Source organism: Trachemys scripta, chromosome 16 (assembly GCF_013100865.1).
Source record: "Trachemys scripta elegans isolate TJP31775 chromosome 16, CAS_Tse_1.0, whole genome shotgun sequence".
Classification (NCBI taxonomy): domain Eukaryota; kingdom Metazoa; phylum Chordata; order Testudines; family Emydidae; genus Trachemys; species Trachemys scripta.
Genome location: NC_048313.1, coordinates 14,615,634 through 14,642,627, shown reverse-complemented (window position 1 = coordinate 14,642,627; position 26,994 = coordinate 14,615,634). Strand labels below are relative to the sequence as shown.

The following is a 26,994-nucleotide window of genomic DNA, read 5'->3' as shown; positions in this document are numbered from 1 at the left end:
GCTCCAAGACTTGGAGAAGGAGGAAGATGGGCTGAGTGAGAAGGTAAGGTTCTCTTCCCATTGTTGGTGCGATACCCATTTCTGCTGGTCGACGTGTTTCCAAAGAGACACCCAGGCTTTCATGGACTGTCTTGAGTTGTAACTCTCATTAAAGGGGCTTTTGGTACCGTGCACACATGGCGTTTATTCTGGTGCTGCTCCCCGGTGTCCTTCTATACAACATCACTCCTGCTCTGCAGCCACGCAGTGGGTATTTCATGAGGTGTTTCTGTCCTCCTGAATTTGCCTATGTCTCTTAGTCAGGCCTGCCAAGCAGCGTTAATTTGCAGAAGTGACTTCAGTGGAATTTAGCTGATTTCTCAGCTGTATCCTGCATACTTGGCCCAAGAGTCACGTCCGTTCTGAAGTCTGGCTTAAAAGTGTGATTCATTGGCCTGGCATGGCAGCTTCCGGAACCTCACAAACAGACAATGCAACTATTACAGAAGGTCCCAGAGGCCCATCTGAAGTTGCATCCTTTGTGCCTGGTGCTGCACAGACATAGTGAGAGAAGGTCCCTGCCCTGGGTCAGAACTAGGGCTTGGCTGGTCAGGCCTAGTGGTCAGGGCTGGTCCCAGAGAGCAGGGGTCAGAACTGGGGCTGGAGCCTAAGAGTGGTAGCCAGAGTTCGGGCCCGGGGTCAGGGTCCTAGTACTGATGCCAGGGGGTGGGAAGGAAGCCAGCGTTTGTGGAGAAAAGCCAGGGTCAGAGCTCAAGCACCGAAACCTGGGGGCAAAGCCGACGTTAGAGTCCCAGTACCAAAGCCAGGGGTCAGGCCCGGAGTCCAAGTTCAGTGGCGAAAGCCGAGGGTCCAAGAGCGAGCCAAGATGCAGCTCTGTCCCTACAGCTGCTGGGGGGAGGGTCCCTCTCGTTGCACGGATGCTTCCTGGAACTCCCCTTGGACCAATCGGTACTACAAGGGAAGCTGTCAGTCTGGCCTTCCGAGGCAGTACTTCCTGCAGTCTTCATCTCCACAAGGTCTGGGCGGTAGTGTCCGGAAGCGGACAGTGGCTGCCAGGTGGTGACCTGGAGGCGCTGGCCTTCCTGCATCCCACAGACCTGGGTTCCAGTCCCATCCCTGCAGAGCTCAGTCTAAATAGACAAGGGCTGGGAGGGGGAGACTTGGCCAAGGCCACCCAGCAGGTCGGTGGCAGGACCAGGAAAAGAGTCCTGAGTCCCAGGCCAGTGCCCTCCCTGCTGGGACGTGCTGCTCACCCTGCCCTTGTTCTGAAAATCAGCACAATATATGCCCCGTTGGCGGGGGGGGCTCTGGAATCTGACTTAATAAGGAGCTAGGAAAACTTGGTGAGAAGGGAAAGGGCAGATTGCACCGCCGGACCAGAGAGGTGAACGCTACAGACTTGTCAGTAAGAGCCTCTCGCTCATCTGTTCCCCGGCTCCTCAGACACATGCTCCTGCAGTGAGGTCATAATCCTGTATTTATTCTATCAGTCCGTTTCCATAGAAACCGCTGTCATGTCACAAACTGGGCTTCGTGACTTCACTCCAGAGTTGGGCAAGAGGAGGCTGGAAACTCAACCTGCACCATTAACCCACCAGTGTGGCGAGAAGCTTGGAGGGCGCAGGAGGGTTCCCGGGAGGCTCAGATGAGGGTCGACATGCCCCAGGGCTGGGTGGATTTAGCAAAGGCGTGACTTAGCAGAGACTGTGCTGCTCATTGGTAACGATCCCTGCATTCGGGATATTGCAGCCATAACCCCTGAGCAAGAGTAAGGATGATTGTGATAACCCCGGGTTCTGGAAGGGCCATAAATGCTGCTGCTTCAGGGCATAGGCTTGGACCTCTTAACTATTGGGGTCAGGAGGGAACTTCCCCCCCCACCTCCCCTTATTGTCTCTCCCAAGGCTTCACGCACCGTCTTCTGACCCGGCTGGTGCTGGCCTCTGTTGGAGTGGCGTAGCTGGGCCCCTGCTCCGGCCCAGCCTAGCATCTCCTCTGGCCATCTTGCTGTGAAATAGCAAAGCCGCGCTCCACTACTGCAAGGAAGGAGCGTCTCCCTGCGTATGGCAGTAAGGCAGCCCAGGCCCCGGTAACAAGCCGGACGTCGGGTCGCAGAAGCTGTGCGCGCCCGGAAGGAAAGCCCATGGGAGCACCCGGTGCTCGTGCGGCTGGGGGGACGGGTCGCAAGCTCGTTGCCTGTAACACCTGCTTCTCCTCCTTGTCCCCTCAGGAGTGCGTGAAGGAGAAGCTGAATCTGGTCCATGGCTTCCTACAAGCAGATGCACAGAATCAGCTGAGCGACCTCGAGACCAGGCTGCACCGAGAGGAGCTGTCGGAGGTGTGTGTGTGTGAACACCCCTGCCTGCATACATGGGAATGGGGGGACCAGGCGTAGGCGCTCAAGGGTCCCGCCTGGGGGCCCTGGCTTCTGCAGTCAAGTGATGGCTCAGAATCTCGGATTTCCTTTTTTAAGAAAAGGTAGCTAAGCCTGAAAACATGACCCAAGTATAACCGATGTCTGTCTGCGCCTGCAGCCAGCCTGAAACACCTGATAGCTACACGGAGCGTTCATCTTACCTTGGAAGCCTGCCGCCACCCGAGCAGGTGCAGGGCTGCCTGTGGCCAGGGTAGCTATGGGGACCCAGGGTGAGGGGTGTGTTGGACTCAGCCCTTGGAGGGCTTTATGGGGGTCCGGTGTTATAACTGCGCCTTGCTCCCCTAGGAGGGGTACCTGGCCAGGGTGAAGGCCTTGCTCAGCAAAGAACTCTCCGTGGAGAACGGGGACGCCGCGGCGCTCAGCCAGAAATCCAACGGGTGCTCCGAGAATGGCGCTTACGGCAGTGACGAGGACTCGGAGAGAGCCGGCCACGAGGGGGAGGAGGACAGCGCTATGGAGACGGAGGAAGCTGTGGCATCCTCCTCCTCGTCATCGGCCACCATGTCAAAAACCCGCAAAGCCAGGAGGAGCAAATCCAACGGCGAGAACAAAAGTAATGATCTGGCTTTGTGCTGCCCTGGCAAGCGAGGCCGGGTCTGGGGGTTCTGCCCCCTCGAATCTCGCTTTGCGGTGGAGTTCCCTTGCTGCTTCTGGGCAGCCTTACTGACCCCTTTCTAGACCCTCAGCTGAGATGGGGCTGCCCCCCACCCAACGCTCCTCGGTGCTTCACCTGAGCACGGCCGGCTCACCACTTCCCTTGGGGAGGCTTGGCTAGCGAACTCCCCTTTGTGACTGCCGGGGCAGGGTGGCCAGCTGTTTTGCATGCTCGCCGTGCCCCTTGGGAGCTCTTCCTCGGGCTCGTGGAAATGCCTGCTTGGTTGTAGGCACCTCGCAGCGCAGAAGTGGGTACGAATGTCTCCTTGGCATCCGATAGCAACCTCACCCATTTGCTGTGCCCTGATACAATGCGGAGAGTCAGATTCCTGGGGCAAGAGGTACACTGCCCTGTAAGGTTTGGCTTCATAACCTCCAGGTCTTGCTCTGTTCACTCTTAAAGCAAATACAAAACGAGCAGAAATCTGTTGCGCAGAAGCTTGGGCAGCAAAGTGCTCCGATGTAAATGCTGGTGGTGTATTGCCGGAGCACCCCGGAGCCGATGATCCCTGCCACTTAAAGAATGGGGGGAGGGCAGGAGCTGTGCTCAGGTTTGATGTGTCGGAAGGAATGTGGCATCGCCTCCTTTCTCCACCTGGGCACAGGGGAATGCTCGGGCACATGGCGCAGAAATGGCTGGTGTCAGACGTTGATGGCCAAATTCTCAGCTGGGCTGAGCTCTTCTGTGCCGCTCTGGCTTCAGAGCGGGTGGAAGCAGACCTCTGGTATCCCCCCTGCACACAGGGTCCTCGCTGGTTGGTGTGGAGCTGGTATCTGCCCAGTTCCCAGAGTAGGGGGCTGGTTGGGGGCATGGCTGGAGTGCACAGCCCAGTGGCTCTTCTGTCCATCCCGGGGGCCATGGGAAGCAAAGCGTGAGCTAGAACAGCCTCGAGGCTGCTCTAATCTACACCGGGAGTGGAGCAGGTGGGGAATGCAAAGGTGGGTCAGGATCAACTCTGCTGCTGCCCCACAGGCTGGACTGGAGTAAAGGGAAATCTGGCCCTCGGAGTGGTGTGTGAATGTGCTGAGTGATGTGGACCATGTGCTTCTCTAGCGATGAATGACAACGGGGGTTCTCCCTGCAAAGTAATGATTGCTCTTTTTCTTCTGACAGAATCCCCAGCCAGTTCCAGGGTTACCCGGAGCTCTGGCAGGCAGCCGACCATCCTAGCTCTGTTTTCCAAAGGGTCAGTACGTCCTGCAGCTCCTGGTTGTGATTCGTGTGGGTTTTGAGATGGATACGCATTTTTTAAATCTCCTAAGTTTTTTTTTTTTTTTTTGCTAGTGGTTCGTTGGCGTCGTCCCTCTTCTTGGTTGTTCTCTTTGCACGGTTGCTCATTGAATAGTTGGTACGGGTTCTTGTGAAAGATTCCCAATGGGCTAACAGGGTGGATCCTAAGATTTGCAGGTCCATGACTGTCTTAACAGCCTCTAACTTGCACATCCTGTAACCAGCAGGGGAATGACGTGAAGTTCAGAAAGGGACACCTCAGCTTGAGACTCTGTTGGGTATCGTAGCACAGCGGGGTCCCAGTCCTCCATAGGCACGTCTCTAATCCACCCAATGTGCAGTGCCCGACACCCTGGGGTCCTGGCTCACGGCTGGGTGGTGGGAATATTAGCTGATAAATGTCTTATTTTGATTGACTAAGTTACGTTTATGAGGGTGAGAAGGAAGCTGATGTTCTCTCTATGAAGGTCCGAGGTGTGGTGTGGGCTAGTGGGTAGGTCTCTGGGCTGGGACTTGGCAGAGCTTCTGTCCTGGCTCTTCCAATGCCTGCCTTGTGACTTTGGCCAAGTCACTTCCCCGCTCTGCCTCTCTCCCCTCCTACCCCTTGTCTGTGTAGATCGTGAGTATGTTTGGGCCGGGACGGTCTCCTATGTTTGTGTAGAGCTTGGGCCAATGGGGGCCCAATTTTGGATGCTATTAAAACGCAAACAGTTAATAAACCCAAGGTGGAGTGGATCAGAACGGCTTAGCCGGTTCTGCGATCAGTGTTGTAACAGCAGCTGCTGCCATTGGCCGTGCTTAGACAGCCCATTCAAGCTGCTTTAGGCAGACTATGCTGTTTGGGTCTATTTTTCCATCGCCGTCTCTGAAAAGCAATTTGCTCCTTTCAAAGACTTGATCTTTCTGTTGGTTTTCACCTTTAACCCAACAGATCCAACAAACGCAAATCGGACGAGGTGAACGGCGAAGTGAAGCAAGAAACGAATCCAGAGAAGGAGGAGGAAGAGCTAGAAGAGAAGGTACGTCTGGCGCATGTTTGAAAACAAATTCTTAGACAGACATCTCGTTAGGCTATTCAGGAAGAATAGTCAGGCAGATTTAAAAATGTTATTAAAGTTAATGTTTCAAATCAAATGTACACAAGTTAAGAAGGAAGGGACTGTATGTCTGGGGTCGGGCTTGGGTTATGGGGGATTGCAAGTATCGGTTACAAGGTTCACGAGATACATGCTTGGGGTGTGGGAGTTTTTAAAGCGTCAGTGGATAAATGGGCCGCCCATGGAATGTATTAAGAGTCCAAGTCAGTATTGGTGGAGACAAGAAGTACATGGGTGGGGTGCGTCTCTCGGTTCGTCAGGGAAGGGAGGAAGTGGGTTATTTCCCTGGTCGGCGGTCTCAGTTATTCGACGTGGCACTGGCGGTGTCCTGTGACGTGTTCTGTGTCGATGTCTCTGGACCACCTGACGGGGTCGGACACCATGAGCTGTCTCGTGTATTTCTGCTGCGACTCCAGTTGGCTTAGTTTGTAAAGCTGTTGGGCTCTTACATGCATTTCTTTCTTTCACCTCTACTTCAAGGAGCAAGATGAAAAAAGAATTAAAATTGAAACCAAAGAAGGGTAAGAGCAGCTAAAATTTCTTTAATCAGGTGTTTGAATGTTCTGGCTTGTGTGTGCGTGGACTAGATGACCTCTCGAGGTCCCTTTCAGTCGCATGTGTTTGTGTGTTTCTCTTTGCAGAAATTTGTCACGGGCTCTGTTGTGGCAAAAGATAAAACACAAATCAAAAAGATTTCTAGCTGAGTTTTCCTGTCTGTGTCCGACTTCATCACCCTAAACCTGGGGAGGCAGAGACAATGTTAAAGAAATGGAAGCAATTTAGTGTCTGAAAGAACAATGTTCCTCTGGTAGTTTACAAATTTATTAAGCGTCTGAAAATATAGATGAGTGATTGGGTCTGGCTCAGTGAATTCCTTTTTTGTGCTTCCAGCTGTGCTGGTAATGTGAAGTCTGGGCTTTCCGAAAGGGCCTCATGGGGACTGTTTTCAGCAGTGCCCAGGTGTCCTGTTAAGTCAGTGGAACTTCGGGCTTGTCTGTACGCAAAAGTTGTATTTCTCTGTGCCTCAGTTTCCCTATCTACATATTGAGGATAATGAGATTGAGCTGTTTGCTAAAGCGCTTTGAGATCTGTGGATGAAAAACACTCAAGAAGAGCGAGGGATTATAGTTAAAGCAGTACAGCGCTCTCCCAGCTTGAATGCGGTATTCTGGTCTAGCTTTTCTCGCACGGGGATCGCTCACGCTGTGTAAGGCCTTGCCTGCACTTGGAAACTAACCGGAACATCTCTCTGTGTGGACGCTTTTATTCCAGAATAAGAGTGCCTTTTTCCGGTTTAATCTGCTTTCAAGTGGACTAAGCTGAACCAGAAATAGGTGATCTTATTCTGGAACAAGAGCATGCACATGGAGAGCTATTTCTCGTTGAATTCACACCCGACCTAGTACTGGATTAACTTCCTGGTGTAACTGCAGCCACACTAAGGTCTGTTTTTATTTTAAAAACAAACAAACAACACACATACCCCCAGCCAAAGTAGCAGCATGACACAAGTGTGTCGAGAAGGCCCCTGGCTCCTGAGACACTTAGGTCCTTCTGGAAGTTTTACGCTCCCAGAGCTGGGCATGTGCCTCCCTTCGCCTGCTCGGGAAAGCCCAGCAGGAAGGCTCGGTGAAATGCAGAGTTAATCAAAAAGAGGGAAAGCAATTCACCCCCATCCGAAACCCCCCAGCAGAGTCTGGTAGCGTGTCTGACGCCCCCTTCGAACTGGTGACAGTGAGTGCGGGCGTGGGGGAGGGGGCTCTTAGTATTTTCAGCTGATCTCTTCTTCTTCTTGGGCCGAGGGCTGGATGCTGGAATCTGTGAGCAGATAGTGTGTGAGGAGTTCGGTGCCTTCCTGTAGCACGAAACCACCTCAGCTAGAACAGCGCATTTGTTTTGTGGGGCATCGGCAGTGAAATGTTCACGTGTATTCGGGTCTCTCGAACAGCTGAGAGCACTGGTTATGCAGGTGGTGGAATAGCCTCGCTAGGCTTTTTTGTCCTGTGCCTTCATTCCTTGTTTTGATGTATTTTGTGCCCAGGTCTGAGATAAAAGAGGAAGCTACGCAGGTTAAAACCGCACCGCCTGCTAAAGTAAGTGGTTTCTCCTGTTCTCGTCAGCGCTTGGGCCCTGTCCGAGCACTGCTGACAGCTTTTCAACCACTCGGAGTGGCAGCGAGTCAAGAAAAAGTACTCTCTAGTGCACACGTCACTCGCACCTCCACATGATCTTTAAATGCCGCATTTACAGCACGAACAAAACGTAACGAGGGCATGGGTGTGTTGGGTCGGTGCAGTGAGTCCTTCCTCCTGCCACGCCTGGCCAAGTCAGAGAAGTTGCTAAACACCTGGTCCTAGACAATGTGTGAGGCGCTGGTGATTGTTTTACTGCTCCAGATTCCTGGTAGATTCAGGACTGGCAGTCAGCGCGGGAACACGTAGTGATACTTACGGAGGGCTGAGGCTGGTAAATGGCAGAACTGTTAACGGGGAAAGCTCCTGATGTCTCGTGATGTTTCCCTTGCAGACCACGCCTCCCAAGTGTGTCGACTGCAGACAGTACCTGGACGATCCCGATCTCAAGTTCTTCCAGGGGGATCCCGACAATGCGGTAAGCGGCTCATTGCTGGGGTTTAGAAACGTGGCCGTGCTGCTGGGAGTGAAGGTCCAACGTGCCCCTCTCTCTCTCTCAGCTGGAGGAGCCAGAGATGCTGACGGACGAGCGCTTGTCCATTTTCGATGCCAACGAAGATGGGTTTGAAAGTTACGAGGATTTGCCCCAGCACAAAGTGACCTCCTTCAGGTGAGGTTTCTTGCAGTGTTGCACCAACAATAATTTGGCAATGCTGCATTTGTAACCCCTGGGGCAAATCAGAGTCCAGGGGGGTCGCTCTCTTCTGCACAACATGGAGAGGCTTGGTTCTGCCCTGAGCACTGCTCTAGGTGGTGACACTGCTTCCCCATGCATGTAGCCTGGAGCTTGGTTCCCGGGCGTGCAAGCCTTCCTGCCCTGGTCAAGGGAAGCGTGTCCGACACAGGATGTGTAAATGCAGAGCTGTTTGCAGCGAGCCCTGGATGCTGGTTTAAGCTGAGTATTAAATGCAACATCCGTGAGGTGTTGAACAACGTGCGATCGGGAAACGTCCTTTCTCCTCTCTCGCACAGCGTCTACGACAAAAAGGGTCACCTGTGTCCGTTTGACACTGGTCTCATAGAGAGGAACATAGAACTGTACTTCAGCGGTGCTGTGAAACCAATCTACGACGACAACCCTTGTCTAGATGGTAAGTGTCTTTCGGCGCAGAGCTGGGGGCAGACACTGGCCTGCCTGGTACCCTGGGACTCTCTCAGGCTGTGTCCTGAGGATCACTCCAAAGGCCTGGGAAACCCAGACTTTGTGCCTTCAGTGGGATCTTGGCAGTGCGAGGAACGACCTCTCCTCTCGGGTGACGTCGCTAGCACTAGGTTACTGCCGCGGAGTACATGGTTCGGTAATTCTGCAGGAGCTCGGTTATGCTGGGGCTGGGGGGGGCCCCATGGCAGTGCTGATTCTGAACTGAAGTTCAACAGCCTGTTAATGGCAAGTGTTTTAAAAGCAGCTGTGCTCTGATCTGGGCCAGTAAATCCGTGTGAGGGCCTGGTTCTCCGGGGGTCTGCAGCGTGTGCAGTACGCTCCCGTTGGGAGCCGGTGGCGTTTCTCACCCGCCCTGCTCAGGTGCCAAGGGCGGCAACGGAGAATCTGGCCCCTCGGCAACAGAATCCGAACCCTTGCGGGGGTGTGTGTGTGTGTAACATCCTTGCTGTTCCCCGCTCAGGTGGTGTCCGAGCCAAGAAACTGGGTCCCATAAACGCTTGGTGGATCACTGGGTTCGACGGAGGAGAAAGAGCCTTGATCGGCTTCACTACGGGTAGGTCTGCAGACTGGGGCGTTTCAGGGGGCTTCTCCCTCAGGAGGGCTGGCGGGATCCCTGTGTCTGAGGGTTAAAGATTCGGGTACCCCGAAGGCTACGAAGCAGTGGGGTGGGGAGTGGGGGCCAAGGCACTCGATAACGGCCAGAGCGGGTTGCCGCGAATCAATTGCCAATGCTGGGGGGTCACTCCTGTTACACAAGCCGCAAAATGCTGATTTTTCTCTGGACTCGTCCATACGCAGCTGCCCCAGTGTAACGCGGGGAGGGGTTTTTAAACTCTTGCCAAAGGGCATGTGGATGCTCCCTTGTTTTGGATGATACCAGTTAGGAACAGGATGATGCTAAACAGAACTAAGCCGCTCTTGAATTGAAGTGTGTGTAGACGCTTGGGGGACCGACAGGACTCTGCTCCTGAGAGTCCTTTACGCTTTTCCCGTCACACGTTCCTTAGCTTGCTTGGGCCTCTCGGCTGTTCTGCGACGTGTTCCGTAAAGCCCTGCAGTCACCGTCTCTGGCAATCTCTCTCTGCTTCAGCCTTTGCGGATTACATCCTCATGGATCCCAGCGAGGAGTACGCGCCCACCTTCGCCTTAATGCAGGAGAAGATTTACATGAGTAAAATCGTGGTGGAATTCCTCCAGAACAATCCCGACGTCAGCTATGAGGACTTGCTGAACAAGATTGAGGTGAGACACGGCGTGTCCGTCCTCTGACTCACAGGTCTCACCGCTGGGTTCCCAGCCCCCAGGGCAATTGTGGACAGGAGCCGAGGGGTCACGGCCAGGCTGCTAAATGGCAGGGGGTGCGTGGCGAGGTGAGAGAAGGAATCCAGGACATGTCCCGCTATGGGCACCGCTGGGCTAGCTGACTCTGTACTCTTGGGTCTTTGACACTGTCTGTACGAGGATGTGTCCATCCACTCCTCCCCCTTGAACGGGGTGTGGGTGAGGGGCGAGGAGATGGACTTTTATTCTACTTGTGGTTTGTCTCAAGCCACATCGTAGGTTGTTCCTCTTTACTAACCCCTCCAGAGGGTGGAGCTCTGCCTCCGGTTCTTACCCTCTCCTCCGCCGTACGGCGAGGGTGACTGTCACTCGACCGCAGAGCTCTCCCACAAGGCTGGCTGAGGCCTAGTCTGAGGGCTGATGGGGTGTGCGGTGTTGCTGCACGAGGGTGAATCTCAGCCTTGCCAAGGGAGTGACAGGCATACCTTTTCAGTCGCTATTGGTGAGTTTGGGTGGCCTGTGCCCCTGCGTCTGAGAACCAGGGCCCCCAAGACTCTGGCTCCCTGTGAAAATGTCCGTGCCATTGGGTGTAGAGCTGCAGTGCCCTCGGGTGGTGTGAGGCGTGCTGTATGCGGGGATGTCCCATGACCCTCTGCTGCGTCTCTCCAGACAACGGTGCCGCCCGCCGGGCTGAACTTCAACCGCTTCACGGAGGACTCTCTGCTGCGGCATGCCCAGTTCGTGGTGGAGCAGGTGGAGAGCTACGACGAGGCTGGAGACAGCGACGAGCCGCCCGTCCTCATCACGCCGTGCATGAGAGACCTGATCAAACTCGCGGGCGTCACCCTGGGGAAGAGGTAGGCTGGTGGGAGCTGCCCCCGGCCCGTTCTCGGGCACTGCATCTCAGGCACTGGCACTGCATCTCGGGCCTTGCCTCTGCCCGGCGCTATGCCACGTTGAATTCACACCCTTCCTTATTCCGGGGTAACTTCCCTGGCTCTAGACAGACCCTCGGGGATCTATATGCCAGCGTGGGGTGAGTTGCCATAAGGGGTTTGGTTAGAAATGAGAAATGCTCCTGAACTTGGCTTCCTAATCAGTCTAGTCGGGCGCATAGAAATCCCCTCTGCGTTGCTGTTCAGGGAGCCAGGGCGGTCTGGTGGTTAGAACACTGGGCCGGGATCCAGGAGACCTGGTGTCCATTCCCAGCCCGGCCACAGCGTGAGTCCCTGCATCTCTGGGCCTCGGTTCCCCACGTCATCCTTCCTTCATCAGTCTGGATTGTGGGGACTCTCTTATGAGTGCATTTCAGTGCCTGTTACAGGGCTTTTCCTGCCAAGCCAACGGTTATAACACGGTTTATCACGAGGTTCTGTAGGATGTATTGTGCCAGCTTGTGGCTGGCAGAGGCTTGCAGGGCGGGGGTGTGTGTGAGGAGAGCGGTCAGTAGCGTTGCACGTAGCCAGAATTTTCCGTCACGGTCTCTGGTGGGAAGGGGTAATGCCACCAGTGCAGGACCATGCTGCAGCGGGCAGTGTCTGACCTGCTGTCCGTTCCAGGCGAGCTGCGAGGAGACAGGCCATTCGGCATCCCACCAAGATCGACAAGGACAAAGGGCCCACCAAGGCCACCACCACCAAGCTGGTGTACCTGATCTTCGACACCTTCTTCTCGGAGCAGATCGAGAAGAACGAGCGAGAGGAAGACAAGGAGAACGCCATGAAGCGCCGGCGCTGCGGCGTGTGTGAGGTAACCAGCAGGCTAGGCCGGAGCTGAGCTGCGTCTGACCCCAAGCTTGGGGGCTCTGGATGCTGGGATCCAGTCTTGCCCAGCTCTGGGGCATGGGCAAGGCTAGCTGGCTTCCCGCTGCCCCTTGGGCTGTGTGGCTGGCTGGACGTGGTGCCCCAGAGGGGAAAGGCTCAGTGGGGTGACGTTCTCCTTTCTGGGGACAATGCGTCCATTTCCCTGCAGCCTGAAGAAGGGCAGCACGCTAAGGGCGAGAGCAGTGCGGGGAAAGGAAGGAAGCCGTGCTGTGCCAGGGCGGCTCTGCTGCGCTTTCAGGGTGGCCAAGCAATTTCCCTCCTGGCTCGGTTCTCCCGGGTCCCCGTTGGCACCTCCAAAGCCAGCCAGGGCTGCTCCACGGCGGGAGGATGCTCGCTCTCTCTCGGCTCCAAAGCCTCGTCTAGTCAACGTGAGTCTTGGCACAGGCTCTGCTCCCGCCCGTGGTCGGGAGCCGAGCGCCACGTCCTCGGGGACGACTTGCTCCTCCACCATTCGCAGCCGCTCAGCCTTCGCCTTTCTCCCCTTCCCTGCAGGTTTGTCAGCAGCCTGAGTGTGGAAAGTGCAAAGCCTGCCAGAACATGATCAAGTTTGGCGGGAGCGGCCGGAGCAAACAAGCCTGCCTGCAGAGGAGGTCAGTGTCCCGAAAGGTGGTTCTGAGCACCTGGGAGCAGGGCAGAGCCTGGGGGGTTCCTCTACTCCTGGGGGCAATGGACATTACTGTACAGGGAGTCGTCAGTCTCCTGGCAGGAAAGAATCAAGAGCTGGTACTACCCGGGATTGGAATGACCAGACAGGATCAGAGGAGGGGCCCATCTAGTCTGGTCTCAGGCTCCAGCAGGGCCAGCACTGGCCATGTCACACGATAGTCAAGATCCCCTGCAGCAGACAGCGATGGGGTAACCTGCCCCTGGGGGAAATTCCCTCCTGACCCCCAGTCACTAGAGCTCAGCTCATGCCCTGAAGCATGAGGGTTTATGGCCCTTCCAAAATGCTCGGTAGTTTGAGAGCTTTCCCGGTGTAAGTCTGGAGACTCGTTGGCCACTCAAACATTGAACCCGCTGCTCTGTCGATGGGGCGGAGGGCATGACGCACACACTAATCTCGGTGACACGTCCTTTCTGTATCAAGCCAGACCAGACCCAGATAGTGATGTGATCATAAAACGTGAACAGAAGTGAATGAAATTCCCTCCTCTTCCACTTCAGAGATTGAGTGGGGCAGGGATGGGATCACCTGCCCGTCTCCAAAGGGGCTGAGCACGGAGGACTCTGCAGAATGGCTTAGGCAGTAGCATGTCAGCGTTGGGGATGGGCTGTAGCTGAGAATAATGGTCGGGGAGCGGGGGTGGAATCTGGGGCTGCAGCAGCGTCTCCCAGTGTTGGGATGAGCTGGACAAAGCACTTGGGAGCCTGTGGAAGGAGCCAACCTGCCCTGGCGGGTGGTGAGGACTGAGCGCGTGGCCTGAGAAGGCCCTGTCAGTCACCGGATGCCCTGACTGTCGCTCCCACCCTAGGTGCCCCAATCTGGCCGTCAGAGAAGCAGATGAAGACGAGGAGGTGGACGATAACATCCCTGAAATGCCGTCACCTAAAAAAATGCTACAGGGAAGGAAGAAGAAACAGAATAAAAGCAGGATTTCCTGGGTGGGGGAACCAATCAAGGTAGGGCCGGAGGAGACGTCTCGCTGGCAACGCGCATTCCCACCCGAGTAAAAGGGCTCGTTGTCTGGCATCGACATCCTGAGCAAATCTCCCCAGCGGGTGTAACTCTAGGCTTGTGTAACCTGCCAGCGGGGAAGCCGCAGGGTTCTCGCTGCTGCCCCATTGCTGGGCCTTTAACGCAGCACTCACGAACAGCCCCTGCTTTCCTGGGTGGACGCGGATCTGCTGAACGGTGTGCACAGCTAAGGGGCAGGTGCCACTTGCACGCTGCTTAGACGATCTGCCGCGCAGGTCTAGTGGCGTGTCTCTGTGACAAGCGCGGGAGCATTTGAGATGTACGGGCCGCCTGGGGGAATTGTGGCTTTTCAGCCTCGCCTCTCTTGTGCGCTCTAGCCTGTTTGTTATGCCAGCGCGCTGTATTGGGAGCAGATTTGAGTGGGAGTTTGTGGGCCTGTCAAAGGTTAACCCTCAATCTGAACTGTTCCTTGTCTCTGCGGGGCTCAAGGCCTCGCTAGAACCTGGCGTCTCGCGGGAAGTGTCGAGCTCCCGTTGTTTGCAGGCTGGGGTGGTGGCTTGCCTGACGGCTGGGCTGTAGCCGAGGAGTGGTTACAATGCGGGGGCCAGGATACCGTCTCTGGGAATAGATGCGGGTCAGCGTTCACGGCTTCTCCGGCCCCACCAGTGAGGAGCTCTGCTGCAGGCACAGTGGAGATGCGCAGTGAGGCTGCCTAGAGCGAGGGCTAATGAAAGCCCTCCACCTCCCTCGAACGGTCATGTGCCGGCTGCCCTCGTGGCCAGCACACCAGGACTGAGCCAGGGACCCCAATCGCTAAAAACAGGAGCTGCGGCAGCTGGAGCCAGAGCGCGACGGCTCCTTAGCCGGGGCTGTCAACTCGTAGGCTCTGCGGAAGGGCGCGGAGAAGGACCAGCAGCACGCTCACCCGTTGGTTCCAGGCGCTGTCTAGCAGGGAGGGGAGGGTCTCTAGCTACGAGCCACGGGAGAAATGAGAAGACACTGGGTAATGGGGTTTCTGCCGGTTCTAATAACCAGCCTTTGTCCGCAGCGCGATGGGAAGAAGGACTATTACCAGAAGGTGTGCATCGATTCCGAGACCCTGGAGGTGGGGGACTGCGTTTCCGTCAGCCCCGACGAGCCCTCCAAGCCTCTGTACCTAGCCAGGTTTGTGGCGGTCCAGGGGCAAACGTGCACGTGTCTGTGTACCGGAGGGGCTCTGGGAAGGGGCCGGTGCAGGGATCACAGGGGCGTGTCCTGCAGAGATGTTGGGAGATCCCTGTCTGCGTGGGGCTGTCTCTCTGCTGTTAGTGGGTCGTAGAGGCCCCAGCCTGGAACCTGCATGTACGTACGGAGGAGCCCGGTCTAAGTACGCATGACAGATGTGGGGGAGGGGGGGACCCCGGCTCTGAAAAGGGAGGTGACTTGCCCACCGTCATCCAGCAGGGCAGTGGCAGAGTTAGAAGAGAACCCGGGTCTCCGGAGTCCCAGTCCAGAGCTCTCCCCTGGACCCTCTCTGCCTGGGGTCTCGTTAGCCCCAGCACCGCTCAGTCTGTCCAGCGATGCGGAAAGCGTCTTTCCCTTGGCAGCCTGGGGGTGGTGTTCAAACACAAGCCCTTCTCTTGCAGAGTCACTGCGCTGTGGGAAGACAGCAGTGGGCAAATGTTCCACGCCCACTGGTTCTGCCAGGGCATCGACACTGTCCTGGGGAAGACCTCGGACTCGCTGGAGCTCTTCCTGGTGGACGAGTGTGAAGACATGCAGCTGTCCTACATCCACGGCAAAGTGAACGTCGTCTACAAGGCGCCCTCGGAGAACTGGGCCTTGGAGGTGGGTGGCTGCCATCTCTTGGCAGGCCTCGGTGGGAAAGCTAGCCCCGCGGGAGAGCTCTGTGTGGTTCGGGGCCCAGCGTAGGCAGGCAGGGCCTGGTCTGCTTAACTTGGGGCATCAGCAAGTGGCAAATGCTTTAAGTGCGGCTGGTCGTTGAGCTAGTGGGGGCTTGGAGAAAACAGCCATCCGAAATTGACTCGATTGCTTGTGTCCTCGTAGCACCTAGCGGTCCCAGATGAGGTCAGGGCCCCATTGCACGAGGTGCTGTATGCACAGCTAGTGAGAGATGCTCCCTCTTCTGAGGAGCTTGCAGTGTAAACGGATGAACGGTGGGAGGGGAAACAGAGAGAGGAAGCGCCTTGCCGACCCTCACGCAGCAGGTCAGTGGCGGAGCTGGGAACAGAACCCAGGCGTCCTGGCGCCTCTCATCCTCGGAATGATACACAGGCTCTGTTTGTGTAACTTCCTTGAGAGACGTTTGCGAGGGGAACAGAGGTTCCCCTCTTCCCCCACGTGTGACGCTCTGGGTACGTAACAACGTTCTGTCCGGCGGCGGGATCCAGCCAGCCGCTCGCCCCCTGGCTGCGGGACCCCTACGATTTGTCTTTCCCCACAGGGGGGGCTGGACATGGAGATAAAGATGGTGGAAGATGACGGCAGAACCTATTTCTACCAAATGTGGTACGATCAAGAGTACGCCAGGTTCGAGTCGCCCCCAAAGCTCCAGCCCTCGGAAGACAACAAGTACAAGTGAGTGTGTGAGGCTGGCTGGCTGGCGGGAGCGAAAGGCTCCAGCTTCTCTCCGAAGATGGGTTTATCCGTAACTCGCATTAGCTCAGTTTTATTTGTACTCGGGTTATTGCCCAGGTCAAGGCAGGCAGAGCTGGCGCATGGAGAGTAGCTTCAGACCAATCGGGGCAGACTGGCTGGTTCTCGTTTTCTCAGCTCAGCCGTCTGGGGCACTGGGCTAACAGTAACTTGGGGCTTATTGGAAGAATATTGTTGGCTAATTCACACCGAAAGATGATTTTATCTAGTAGTATTTTCATCTTCTATCTTGGCTCAAATGGGTGTGCTGATTAAATCCCCCCCCCCCCATTCCCTCCCCAAACAACCCCCACCACCACCACCACCACACAGCAGTTTAAGTCAGTGTGGGATATGTGTGAAAACCAGCAGGTGTGATGTTTGTTGTGCAGGGATCAGGCCCCCATTGTGTTAGGTGCTGTGCATACAACAGAGGCAGTCGCTGCCCCCAGGAGCGCAGGTTCCTGCACCCATCAATATCTCCGCAGATGGTCCAGCTCCGAGCCCTCTGCTTTCCCCACAGGTTCTGTATGAGCTGCGCTCGCTTGGACGAGGTGAGGCAGAAGGAGATACTCAAAGTCATGGAGCCCCAAGAAGAGGTGGACGGGAAGATGTTTTACGGCCTGGCGACAAAGAACGGCGTGCAGTACAGGATAGGAGACGGCGTCTTCCTGCTGCCGGAGGCTTTCTCCTTCAGGTTGGTTCTTGCCAGGCGGGCACGGGGTGTCTCTTCTCGGCAGGGTTTATTGACAGCCCCCATGGCAGAGTCGTCTTCAGTATCTCCCATAACGGAGAACACACCAGTCTGCGCTTCAGCTGTAAATTAAGCACCGAACAAGCCAGTCGTAAATGGATTCCTAGATGTTTAAGTCTAGAAGGGACGGTGATGATCATCCTGTCTGATCTACCACAGAGATCCTCCCCCCCGTTTGGGCTAGAGCAGTTTCTACAGAAAGACACGCGGTCTTGATTTAAAGAGCACATGTGATGGAGTATCCACCCTGTCCTTAGGCAAGCTGTTCCCCTGGTTAATGGCCCTCCCTGTTAAAAACTCTGCCCCTGATTTCTAGTCTGACGTTTGTCTGGATTCAACTTCTGGCTGCTGGGTCTCATTCTGCCTTTTTCTACTAGGCTAAGGAGCCCTCTGCTGTCCTAATCTCTTCCCCACTTGTAGGCTGGGATCAGGTCCTCTCTTAATCTTTTCTTGGGTAAACGCCATAGATTGAGGCTCTTTAGTTGGTGTATGGACATATAAGCCCACTACAGCTGCTGGGTGAGTTGGAATAAAATGTCTCTGGGGTGCGGGGGGAAATCTAGCTAGCCAGACACGTCGCTGGTTTGGCTGAAACTCGGGTAACTGGTTCTATAAACTGACGGGTATGCAGCTCGTCAGCAGCAGAGGAGAAGTCTCACGGATGCGCATCAGCCTCGGTCTGGGGAGTGGCTGCACCGAATCGCTAGCCGTGATAAAGGCCATGACCTATCATGCAGCTGCCTACAGGAGGGTGTTGTCTTTGGGTCGTGCCTAAGAGCCCAGCACAGAGCAGGACCCTGCACAAACACCCCACGGTTCCTGCCCCGAAGAGCTTCCTGCCCAAGTGACTCTGTCTTGCACCCTCCTCTGAAGCAGCTGGTCAGAGACGGGACACGGGGCTAGAGAGCTCGCTGCGTCTGAGCCGCTGTGGCCAGCATCGGGGCTTTGATGTGCCTCTGAAAATGCCTGGGCTGCACACGCGGGAGAGGGGACCCCACAAGGTCTCGTCCCTCCCTGCTACAGGCAGGCGTTCTGCTTCATCAGAGGGGCTCCTTAATGGGGGAACAGCCCCCTGGTTCCGAAAGCAGAATCGCTGCCGGGCCAGGGGCGCTTCGGGGGGCTGCGCTGGATTGTCCTCTGAAGGGTGGGTCGGGGGCAGCCCGTGCGTCAGGGTTAGCGCCTCTTACCCCCTGCTCCGCTCTCCCCAACCCCAGCATGAAGCTGGCCAGCCCAGCCAAGCGCCCCAAGAAGGAGGCCGTGGATGAGGAGCTGTACCCAGAGCACTACCGCAAGTCCTCCGAGTACATCAAGGGCAGCAACCAGGACGCCCCGGAGCCGTACCGCGTGGGCCGCATCAAGGAGATCTTCTGCAGCATACGCAGCAACGGCAAGCCCAACGAAGCCGACATCAAGCTGCGGCTCTACAAGTTCTACAGGTGAGCGGGGCCGGGCTCGGGCAGAGCCTCCGGAAGGTCCGTTTGGGGAGGAGCGGCACGAGTAGGGGCCTTCTCCGCCCTGTCCCCAAAGCAAAGCCAGCGTGCTGCGTAGACAAACCTGAACTCTCCCTGGGGCCTGGCTGTATCCGCACAGGGTCCGTCTGCGCTCAGCTAGGAGGGCGCTTCCTAGCTCGGCCAGACAGACATGCTAGCTCTGCGGCCAGGGATAGCCTGGGCGGGCGGCTGCCTGAGTTCGGACCTCCCAGGGCACGTACTCCAGTGGCTAGCCGGAGCCGCTGCCTGTGCTACGCCCAGCTATGCTGCTGTTTTTAGCATGCTAGTTTGAGCAAAGCTGGTGCACGTCTGTCTGTCTGAGGTAGGCAGCACACTCCCAGCTGCAGTGTAGACATACCCTAACCCAATGCTCCATTCAGGCCTAGCCAGGTTCTGCACTGTTCCTAGGTTTCCTCTCAGCCCTGCTCAGCCCACACTCTAGGTCATCCTTCAAGAGCTACTCCCACCTCCATGTGTGTCCTGCCGGGATAACAAACCAGCTGCTTCGTTTATCAGAACGAATCTAACGTTCTCCAGCAGGATGCGCACGAACTAACGGGGTAGGAGAGATTTGGGTGAACATTCCTGTCTGTCTTCTCCAAGGGGACAGACTTCACACGGTGGATGTTGGAACTCAGGCAGTGTGCCCCCGGGTTGGAAGCGCAGTCCCTTTCCCAGTCCCCCCCCAAAGCACACTCCCTAGTGAAAGTGACCTGTCTGCTGCAGGCCTGAGAACACCCACAAGTCCATGAAAGCAAGTTACCACTCGGACATCAACCTGCTGTACTGGAGCGATGAGGAAGTGACGCTGGACTTCAAGGCTGTGCAGGGCCGCTGTACGGTGGAGTACGGAGAGGACCTGACGGAATGTATTCAGGACTATTCTGCCAGCGGGTCCGACCGCTTCTACTTCCTAGAGGTAACCTCTGCTTGGAGATGCACTGGGGCGGGGGGGGAGCTAACCGAGCAGGTGACATGAGAGGTTGCTAGAACTGACTTGCACATCGTAAACGTCGGCATCCGAGTTCTGGGGCACGAGCTCCAAACCATTCTTCGTCACAAGTCTCAGGGACCTTTTCTACCTGCTAGGGGAGTGTGGTGCTGGGTACAATGAGTGTCCCTGGCCATGGTGAAAGACGCATGCCAAACACTGCACTGCTTGACTCTGCCAAGCGTTTTTGAAAAGGGAAGCGGGCTTGTCTGTCCTGAGCCGGCCAGCAAGGGCGGGAGCTTATTCACAGGGGAGTCCAGAGAGAAGCGTAAGAGAGCCCTCTCTCCAAGAGCCACCAGAAGCGTGTCGCATTCCCAAAGAGGATTGCTTCGCTGTGGAGATGAGGGCCCGATCTGCTTACAGGATCACACGGGAGCTCGCGACCACCAGGTTTGACAAAGGGGTGGGTGGATTCTGGCGCTGCCCTACATTAAATGAAGCAACGTAGTCCTCACGAAGACAGCGTCCCCTAAACACCAGCGGCATATAGGGCGCATGTGAGCCTTGTGTCTGTTCTCTTTGCAGGCTTACAATGCAAAAACCAAGAGCTTTGAAGACCCTCCGAACCATGCCCGTAGAGCTGGCAATAAAGGCAAGGGGAAAGGGAAAGGCAAAGGTAAGGCAAAATCCCGGTGCTTTTGTCTCTTGCAACTTGTTTGTAGCTGCTTCTGCTCCATATTATCCCACAGCTTGCCCAGAACTTTGCAGGGAAAACAGGGTATTAGCCTGTTGTGAAAGCCGCATTGTACATGAACCAGACTTTGGAAATGCCAGTTTGAACTAACATTTATGCAGGATTGTAAAGGGACAGCAATGTGAAACCTTAACCCACTTCCAAAAGCTTAGAGTAGTTTCCTGTATCAGAGTCGTGGCCCAGGCCCCCATGGTGCTGGGAGCTGTACGTTGCTTATTAGGTGTATGTCAGTAGCGTCTATGGCCCAGACCCCCATGGTGCTGGGCGCTGTCTGTCCCAAGGAGCTCACCCTGGCATCTGCCCAAGCTGTTGTGCTGGTTTTGTGTTTCTTCTCTCCCCTGTTGCTGCGTGAAAGACCCATGCAAAGGGGGGAAGGGCCAATGTACCTTCCTGGCTGGGGGTGGGGACGAAAGGCGGCGGGATGGTGGGAAGGTGGAGATGTCTGTTGCAGTGGACTTAAGGGTAGGTTCTCGCTCGAGTGGGTTAAACCCGTCCAGCCAGCGGGGGCTTAGAGTTGATGTTTTAAGTGCTGTACAGATGGGGGAAGGATCTGCATTCCAAACACTAGCAAGGAAATAGACTGGGGGGGCTAATGCTGCTTGGGTGCCAGCCTGCCCTTGGGAAAGCAGCCCCTTACCCACCCGGAGTTCTTGCCTTCTCCTGACCATGGCTGGAGAGGCAGCTGGGTGCCGGCACAAACGGTCTCTCCTTTCCCCACACAGGCAAAGGCAAATCGGTGTCTGCCTTGGAGCAAAGCAAACAGGAGGCTGCCGAGGTGAAGCTGCCCAAACTGCGCACCCTGGATGTGTTCTCGGGCTGCGGGGGCCTGTCTGAGGGATTCCACCAAGCAGGCAAGGAGGGGGGTGTCGAGCCAGGGCACTGGGGGGGGCCCTTCGTCCTTGCGTCTCGTTGGTGTGAATTATTTCTAGTACTGTGGTGCCTGGAGGTCCCGGCAGGGGTGAGTCCCAGAGGGGCCCCCGTTCCTTGGCTTTCGCAGGTTGGCAGCCCCTTATTTGAAAGCCAAATGTGTGTCACCCCCTTAGGTTTACCATTACCGCAGCAATTCACCAATGGCATGTACCTGTGTTGCCAGAGGCTGGCGGAGAATCCTGGAGCTTGAACCAGGGATGGGGTGGAGGGGGGCACAAGATTCACTTTGCTTTATAGTAGATTGCAGCAGCCCACCCGCCCACGACCACCTGGGGGTCGCAACCCACCGGTCTCGGCTGCTCTCGTGCGAGCAGGCCCTGGAGTTCCACAGCTGCTTTCCTGCCTCCGGACAGAACCTCCATGCTCTCCTGCTGGGTGCTGCACAGATGCTCGTATGAATCAGTCCCTGGCCAAAGAGCTCGCAGTCTAGATAGACCCAGGGGCTGGAGGGGAAACTGAGGCACAAGGGAGGGAAAGGGACTTGCCCAAGGTCAGTGGCAGAGGCGGGAATAGAACTCAGGTGTCCTGAGTCCCTGTCCAATGCTCCGCTCACTAGACTGCACCACCTCGCAGCCACCCACTCACACACATGCTCCCTGAAAATGACAGAGCCGTGTTGGGTGGAACCGGTGTGAGGTGCCTGCCGTGGGCTTCTGCTGGGTCTAACGTCCTCGGCTCCCTCTCCGTCCCCAGGGATCTCGGAGACGCTGTGGGCCATTGAGATGTGGGAGCCGGCCGCCCAGGCCTTCCGCCTGAATAACCCCGGCACCACGGTGTTCACCGAGGACTGCAACGTGCTGCTGAAGCTGGTCATGTCCGGCGAGAAGACCAACTCGCTGGGCCAGAAGCTCCCGCAGAAGGGGGACGTGGAGATGCTGTGCGGCGGCCCGCCCTGCCAGGGCTTCAGCGGCATGAACCGCTTCAACTCTCGCACCTACTCCAAGTTCAAGAACTCCCTGGTGGTCTCCTTTCTCAGGTGAGGGGCCAGGCCTTGCCGCCAGCTGTCTGTCCCCTGATTGGCTCCCCTGGTATCTGGGTGCCGCTGGCGGACCTGAGAAGCCCCCTGCGGACGTGTATCGGAGCAGGTGGGCTCTCCTGGGCATGCCCTGCTAGGGAAATGCAAACTGAGTCTGCAGGTGCTGTGGGGCTCTGGGCCCCACCTCTCCTCCCACAGAGGCTTCTCAGGGCCTCACGTGACCTGTGCTTGGCGAGCTCTGACCTTAGGGTAACGGCCAGACATACATGGGAAAGTGAGGCACAACAGAGTGGGGGATGTGTCTTGCCCCAAGGTCAAAGAGCCCAGGAACCCGAGCCCTCTGCTCTAACGACCGAACTGTCCACCGGGATGAGGGGAGGGGGGAAGGGGCTGCTGAGAACTCTCCCGACGGCCACGGAACCGTTGGCGGGGTAGGAAGGGAGGATCACTGGACTGGGGTTCAGCAGACCCAGGCAGGCGGTTCGATTCCCCTCCACCCCAAACCGCAGGAGACTTGCGCTGCCCTGCCTCCGAGAGAGGCTTGGGGGCGAGAGAGTCACCAGAATTGTGCCAAACCTCCAGTGCGGAGGGTTAGTTTGTGGCACTGGCTCCAGGGTCTGTCTGCCAGCCCGGCAGGAGCCTGTCTCTAATCTCACTCGTTGTCCCCACCCCGTGCAGTTACTGTGACTACTACAGACCCAGGTTCTTCCTCCTGGAGAACGTGAGGAACTTTGTCTCCTTCAAGCGCTCCATGGTGCTGAAGCTCACCCTGCGGTGCCTTGTGCGAATGGGCTACCAGTGCACCTTCGGGGTGCTGCAGGTATGTGCCAGGTGCCGGCCGGGATCTGGGGGCGTGGGGTGGGTGCCCACGGCTGGGCCAAGCCCGCCTCTGCCAAACTCATTCCCCTCGGGGCCAGAATTGCAGCAGGGACGCCACGGCTGGAATGCTACGCTGCTGAGCCTTTTGGCCCTGCTCCCCTGCGGCCGTGCTCCGGCTCAGGACGCCGTGGTCTGTGCTGGGGACACAAGCCCACGTTCGCGTTTGCTCAGGACGCTCTCCCTCGGTCCAGGCGGGTCAGTACGGTGTGGCCCAGACACGCCGAAGGGCCATCGTCCTCGCTGCGGCCCCTGGAGAGAAGCTGCCCATGTTCCCTGAGCCCCTGCACGTGTTTGCGCCCCGGGCCTGCCAGCTGAGCGTCGTGGTGGACGACAAGAAGTTTGTCAGCAATATCACCAGGTGAGCGCGTCTTTGGCAGGCTGCACCCAGGCCTGAGGTGTGGACGGGGGTCCTGGGGCGACGGCTCTAAACGCCTGGGAGAGGAACAAGCTGCTCTGAGATGTGCCGGGTGGTCCCCTGTCTGAAGGGGGTCGGTCAGTGATGGGGGCGGGGGCTGACACTAGCTGGGTGACCGCTTCCTTTATTCCTCCTAGAACGTACTCGGGGCCCTTCCGAACCATCACGGTCCGGGACACCATGTCCGACCTGCCGGAGATCAGGAACGGCGCCTCGGCACTCGAGATCTCTTACAACGGGGAGCCCCAGTCCTGGTTCCAGAGGCAGATCAGGGGCTCACAGTATCAGCCCATCCTCAGGGATCACATCTGCAAGGTGAGGGGTTCGCTGTGGAGAGCAGCACCTGAGCCTTGCGGGGGCTGCTGCAGGGGCCCCCTTACGCCCCGACTGGGATCAAGCCCCCTGTTGGGCCTGGCCCTGCGCAGACAGAGCGAGGGACCAGCCCTGCCCCATAGCCAAGGGTGGGGTTATTTCCCCTTCTTACAGATGGGGGACCTGAGGCAGAGGCGAGCATGGAACCCAGGGCCCTGTGTCCTGCCCCTGAATCCCCGGCAGTATCCTGCGTGCTGAGATCCGGCTGTGGGGCGGTATCGGGCGGGCTGTGGGGGAAGGCTAATGCTGGATCCGGGGCTTGGCCTTGCAGGATATGAGCGCGCTGGTAGCTGCTCGGATGAGACACATCCCCCTGGCCCCGGGCTCAGACTGGCGCGACCTGCCCAACATCGAGGTGCGGCTGTCGGACGGCATCACCACCCGGAAGCTGCGGTACACTCACCATGAGAAGAAGAACGGGCGTAGCAGCACCGGAGCGTTGCGGGGGGTGTGCTCCTGCGCGGAAGGTACAGGGAGCTGCTGCGGGTCCGTCACCCAGTGGGGCCGAGGGGAGGGGACTGGAACTGTCCAGTGGAGGAGGGGGACTGCTAATTAGTTCCTCCCTTGAAGTCTGAGAGCCCTCCTCATTCTAATGAGCATAGACTGCATCCGCTCGTCTCTGACCCACGGCTTGTCCTCGTTTCAGTATCCATCTTGTGGCAATGAGTTCCACAGGTTAAACACTGTCAATTCCGTGGTGCTTCATTCCTAGGCCCCGTTGTGCTGGGTACTGGGATGGGACGTACGGGAACCAGGCTGTCTGCCCAGCTTCCTAGCCATCCTCCCCTCTAGTCCGCTCCTTGGCCCCCAGCTCAGAGGAAATCCCTGTGCTCTGTTCCCTCCCACAGGTAAACCGTGTGACCCGGCAGACCGACAGTTCAACACCCTCATCCCCTGGTGCCTGCCCCACACTGGCAATCGGCACAACCACTGGGCCGGGCTGTACGGCAGGCTAGAGTGGGACGGCTTCTTCAGCACCACCGTCACCAACCCGGAGCCCATGGGCAAACAGGTGTGTGAGCGCGGCCCTGGCGAGCGGGGTAAGCCCTGTGGTGGGCCGGGGCTCAGCCATTTGGGGAGGGGCGTGACTGTGGGGGTTGTGTTATTGGGGGGCAGGGAGATGTCTGCACAGCCAGTCGCTCTGGGTTAAATCACCTGTGAGCGAGATCCACTCTTGTGCTGGGGCTAACCTCAGCGGCTCTTGGGGGGGTGTGCAGCAGGGTCCGGCGCAGCACCTACCCCAGCACCCCTTCTCGCTGCCGTCCGACCGACCTTTGGCCTTAGGGGGCTGGGAATTCACAGCTGTTCCCTTTCCCAGGGCCGAGTGCTGCATCCGGAGCAGCACCGGGTGGTGAGTGTGCGGGAGTGTGCGCGATCCCAGGGCTTCCCAGACACCTACCGGCTCTTCGGCAACGTCCTGGACAAACACAGACAGGTGGGTGGCTGCTCCCTGGGGAGCGGGGCGAGGTGCTGGGCGAGCCGGTTCTCCCTGCACCCAGTGGGTGTGGTGCAGCAGGGCCAGTCCTCCATCCCCGCTCCTCTGTTCACACTGGCCCCATGCCGACGTGAATGACCGCACAGGGTCAGAGCCCCGGACCTTTCACCGGGGAATCGGAGGCTACTCTGGGCTCCTGTTTGGAAGCAGGATGGCCAGATAAGGAAGGAGAGAGGCTGGCTCAGAATGGGGTCCTTGGGCGGGTGATCGCAGGGGAGGCCGTGAAAGCCGTGCTGCCCTTACCCGATATAACGTGGCCTGGATCTGCACAGAGCTCACGGCTCCCCTGCCTCTCTTCACAGGTCGGTAACGCAGTGCCTCCGCCTCTGGCGAAATCCATCGGGCTGGAGATCAAGTCGTGTGTGTTGGCGAAAGTGAAAGAGGAGGCCACAGGTATCTCGGGGCGCCTGGACTCCTAGCTGGTCTGCGCTCACGCTGAGGGAAGCGGGAAATGGTTACTGTACACTCCAGTGCAGCTGCCCTCCCGCGGGCCCAAACCAGCCAGCGCACGAGCCGCTCTGCCTGGCGCATCTGTTATCGATGGTAGCTTCAGTTCGGTAACGGACAGCTACTGATCTCAGCGGGGCACTTGGTAACTCCTGCCCCCCTTTGTGTGCAGTGCACGCTGGGCTTTGACGCGGTACCAAGCTGGAATTGCGCTTTAATAATCTGCCTTTCTGGGGACCGTTTCATTCCCGGGATCGAGTCTTGCTCTCCAGCTGGTGCTGGCGTGTTCTCCCCTCGCGGCCGTCAGAGCAGCTCTAAGTGGGGAGGGTCAGGGGATGAGCACCTGGCTGCATGTAACGAGGAGGGGCTGCTAGCGAGCCAGGGTTCGCCTGCCTTGCCGTGCTGCTAAAACCCCGTGGAACGAACCTGTCTGGACAAGACTTCCAAACCGTGTTCTCAAAACTCAGGTGATTTTTGGCTGCTCGCGTTTTGACACCTTCTTTCCAGAGGGAAAGCACGTCTTGATGCTCAGACCCCTTCAGAGGTCTCAGGTTTGGCCCCCAGAATCGCTAGTCACTCTTGAAAATCTCAGCCTGGCTTCACATGTGGAGCTGAGCTTGGGGGGGGCATTTCGCGGTCCCGCCTGTGCTGATCGTACAAAGGAGTCAGGGTCGTTGCGGGGACTCTGCTGTCATGCAGCGTCAGCAAGCAGCCTGCCTTCTAGGCCAATGGTGTCTCTTGTTCCTTCACAGATCACAGCAAACCAGAAAAGATGGACGTTCTGGACTAGCGTGTAAATCTCCCATCTCCTCGTTCTGGCCCCTGGACTCCCAAACATGCACTGATTTTTGTTTGTTTTGTTTGATGACATGATGAGGTCTGTCTCCGTTCAGCTGTTCTCATGACCAGTGTTCGTCTCCTTGGCTGACCTTGGAAGCTGTATGTGATGGTCAAATTATCAACTACTAATTATTTTAGTGATCGGCTGTGCAGTGCCCCCACCGTGCATTCTGGATTTTAAGGATGATGTTTTTATTATGCATTGTATTGAAAATAATCAACCACTTGTATAAAGTGGAAATTAATACTTTATGTAGTTTTTATATGTTGTAATATTTCTTCAAATAAATCTCTCCTATAAATTATACCCTGGGCGTCTCCCCTGCTTCCCCTTCCTGGCATTGGAGGCTGTGCAGAGAGAGGCAACCTTGGCTCTTTAGAGACTAACAAATTAGTTAGTCTCTTAGGTGCCACAAGTACTCCTGTTCTCTTTGCGGATACAGAAACCTTGGCTCTGTGGGTGTTAAGGCACAGAAGAGCCTAGGTAGTGACTGGAAGCCGCTGCTTGGCTGGAGTGTGCATGGCCGAGGAACCTGCCACCTCTCCTCCCGACACGCTTGTGTG

General features: G+C 57.0%; 1 protein-coding gene across 1 annotated transcript; it reads left to right on the top strand.

The window, feature by feature from the left end:
- DNMT1 (DNA methyltransferase 1) lies at positions 1-26,735 on the top strand (the record flags this gene model as incomplete). Its single annotated transcript, XM_034792213.1, is given in 33 exon segments — positions 1-43; positions 2,231-2,338; positions 2,723-2,990; positions 4,206-4,278; positions 5,254-5,341; positions 5,900-5,940; positions 7,461-7,512; positions 7,946-8,029; positions 8,112-8,221; positions 8,584-8,702; positions 9,234-9,326; positions 9,864-10,015; positions 10,724-10,911; positions 11,614-11,803; positions 12,370-12,467; positions 13,350-13,497; positions 14,562-14,677; positions 15,139-15,340; positions 15,957-16,090; positions 16,671-16,844; positions 18,116-18,337; positions 19,118-19,310; positions 19,908-19,998; positions 20,799-20,927; positions 21,700-21,982; positions 22,661-22,802; positions 23,053-23,219; positions 23,414-23,591; positions 23,920-24,115; positions 24,497-24,660; positions 24,967-25,083; positions 25,446-25,536; positions 26,343-26,735. Coding segments are annotated over 33 exon segments (4,492 nt in total), but the record flags the coding sequence as incomplete, so codon positions are not given.
- Positions 26,736-26,994: the final 259 nt, after the last annotated feature.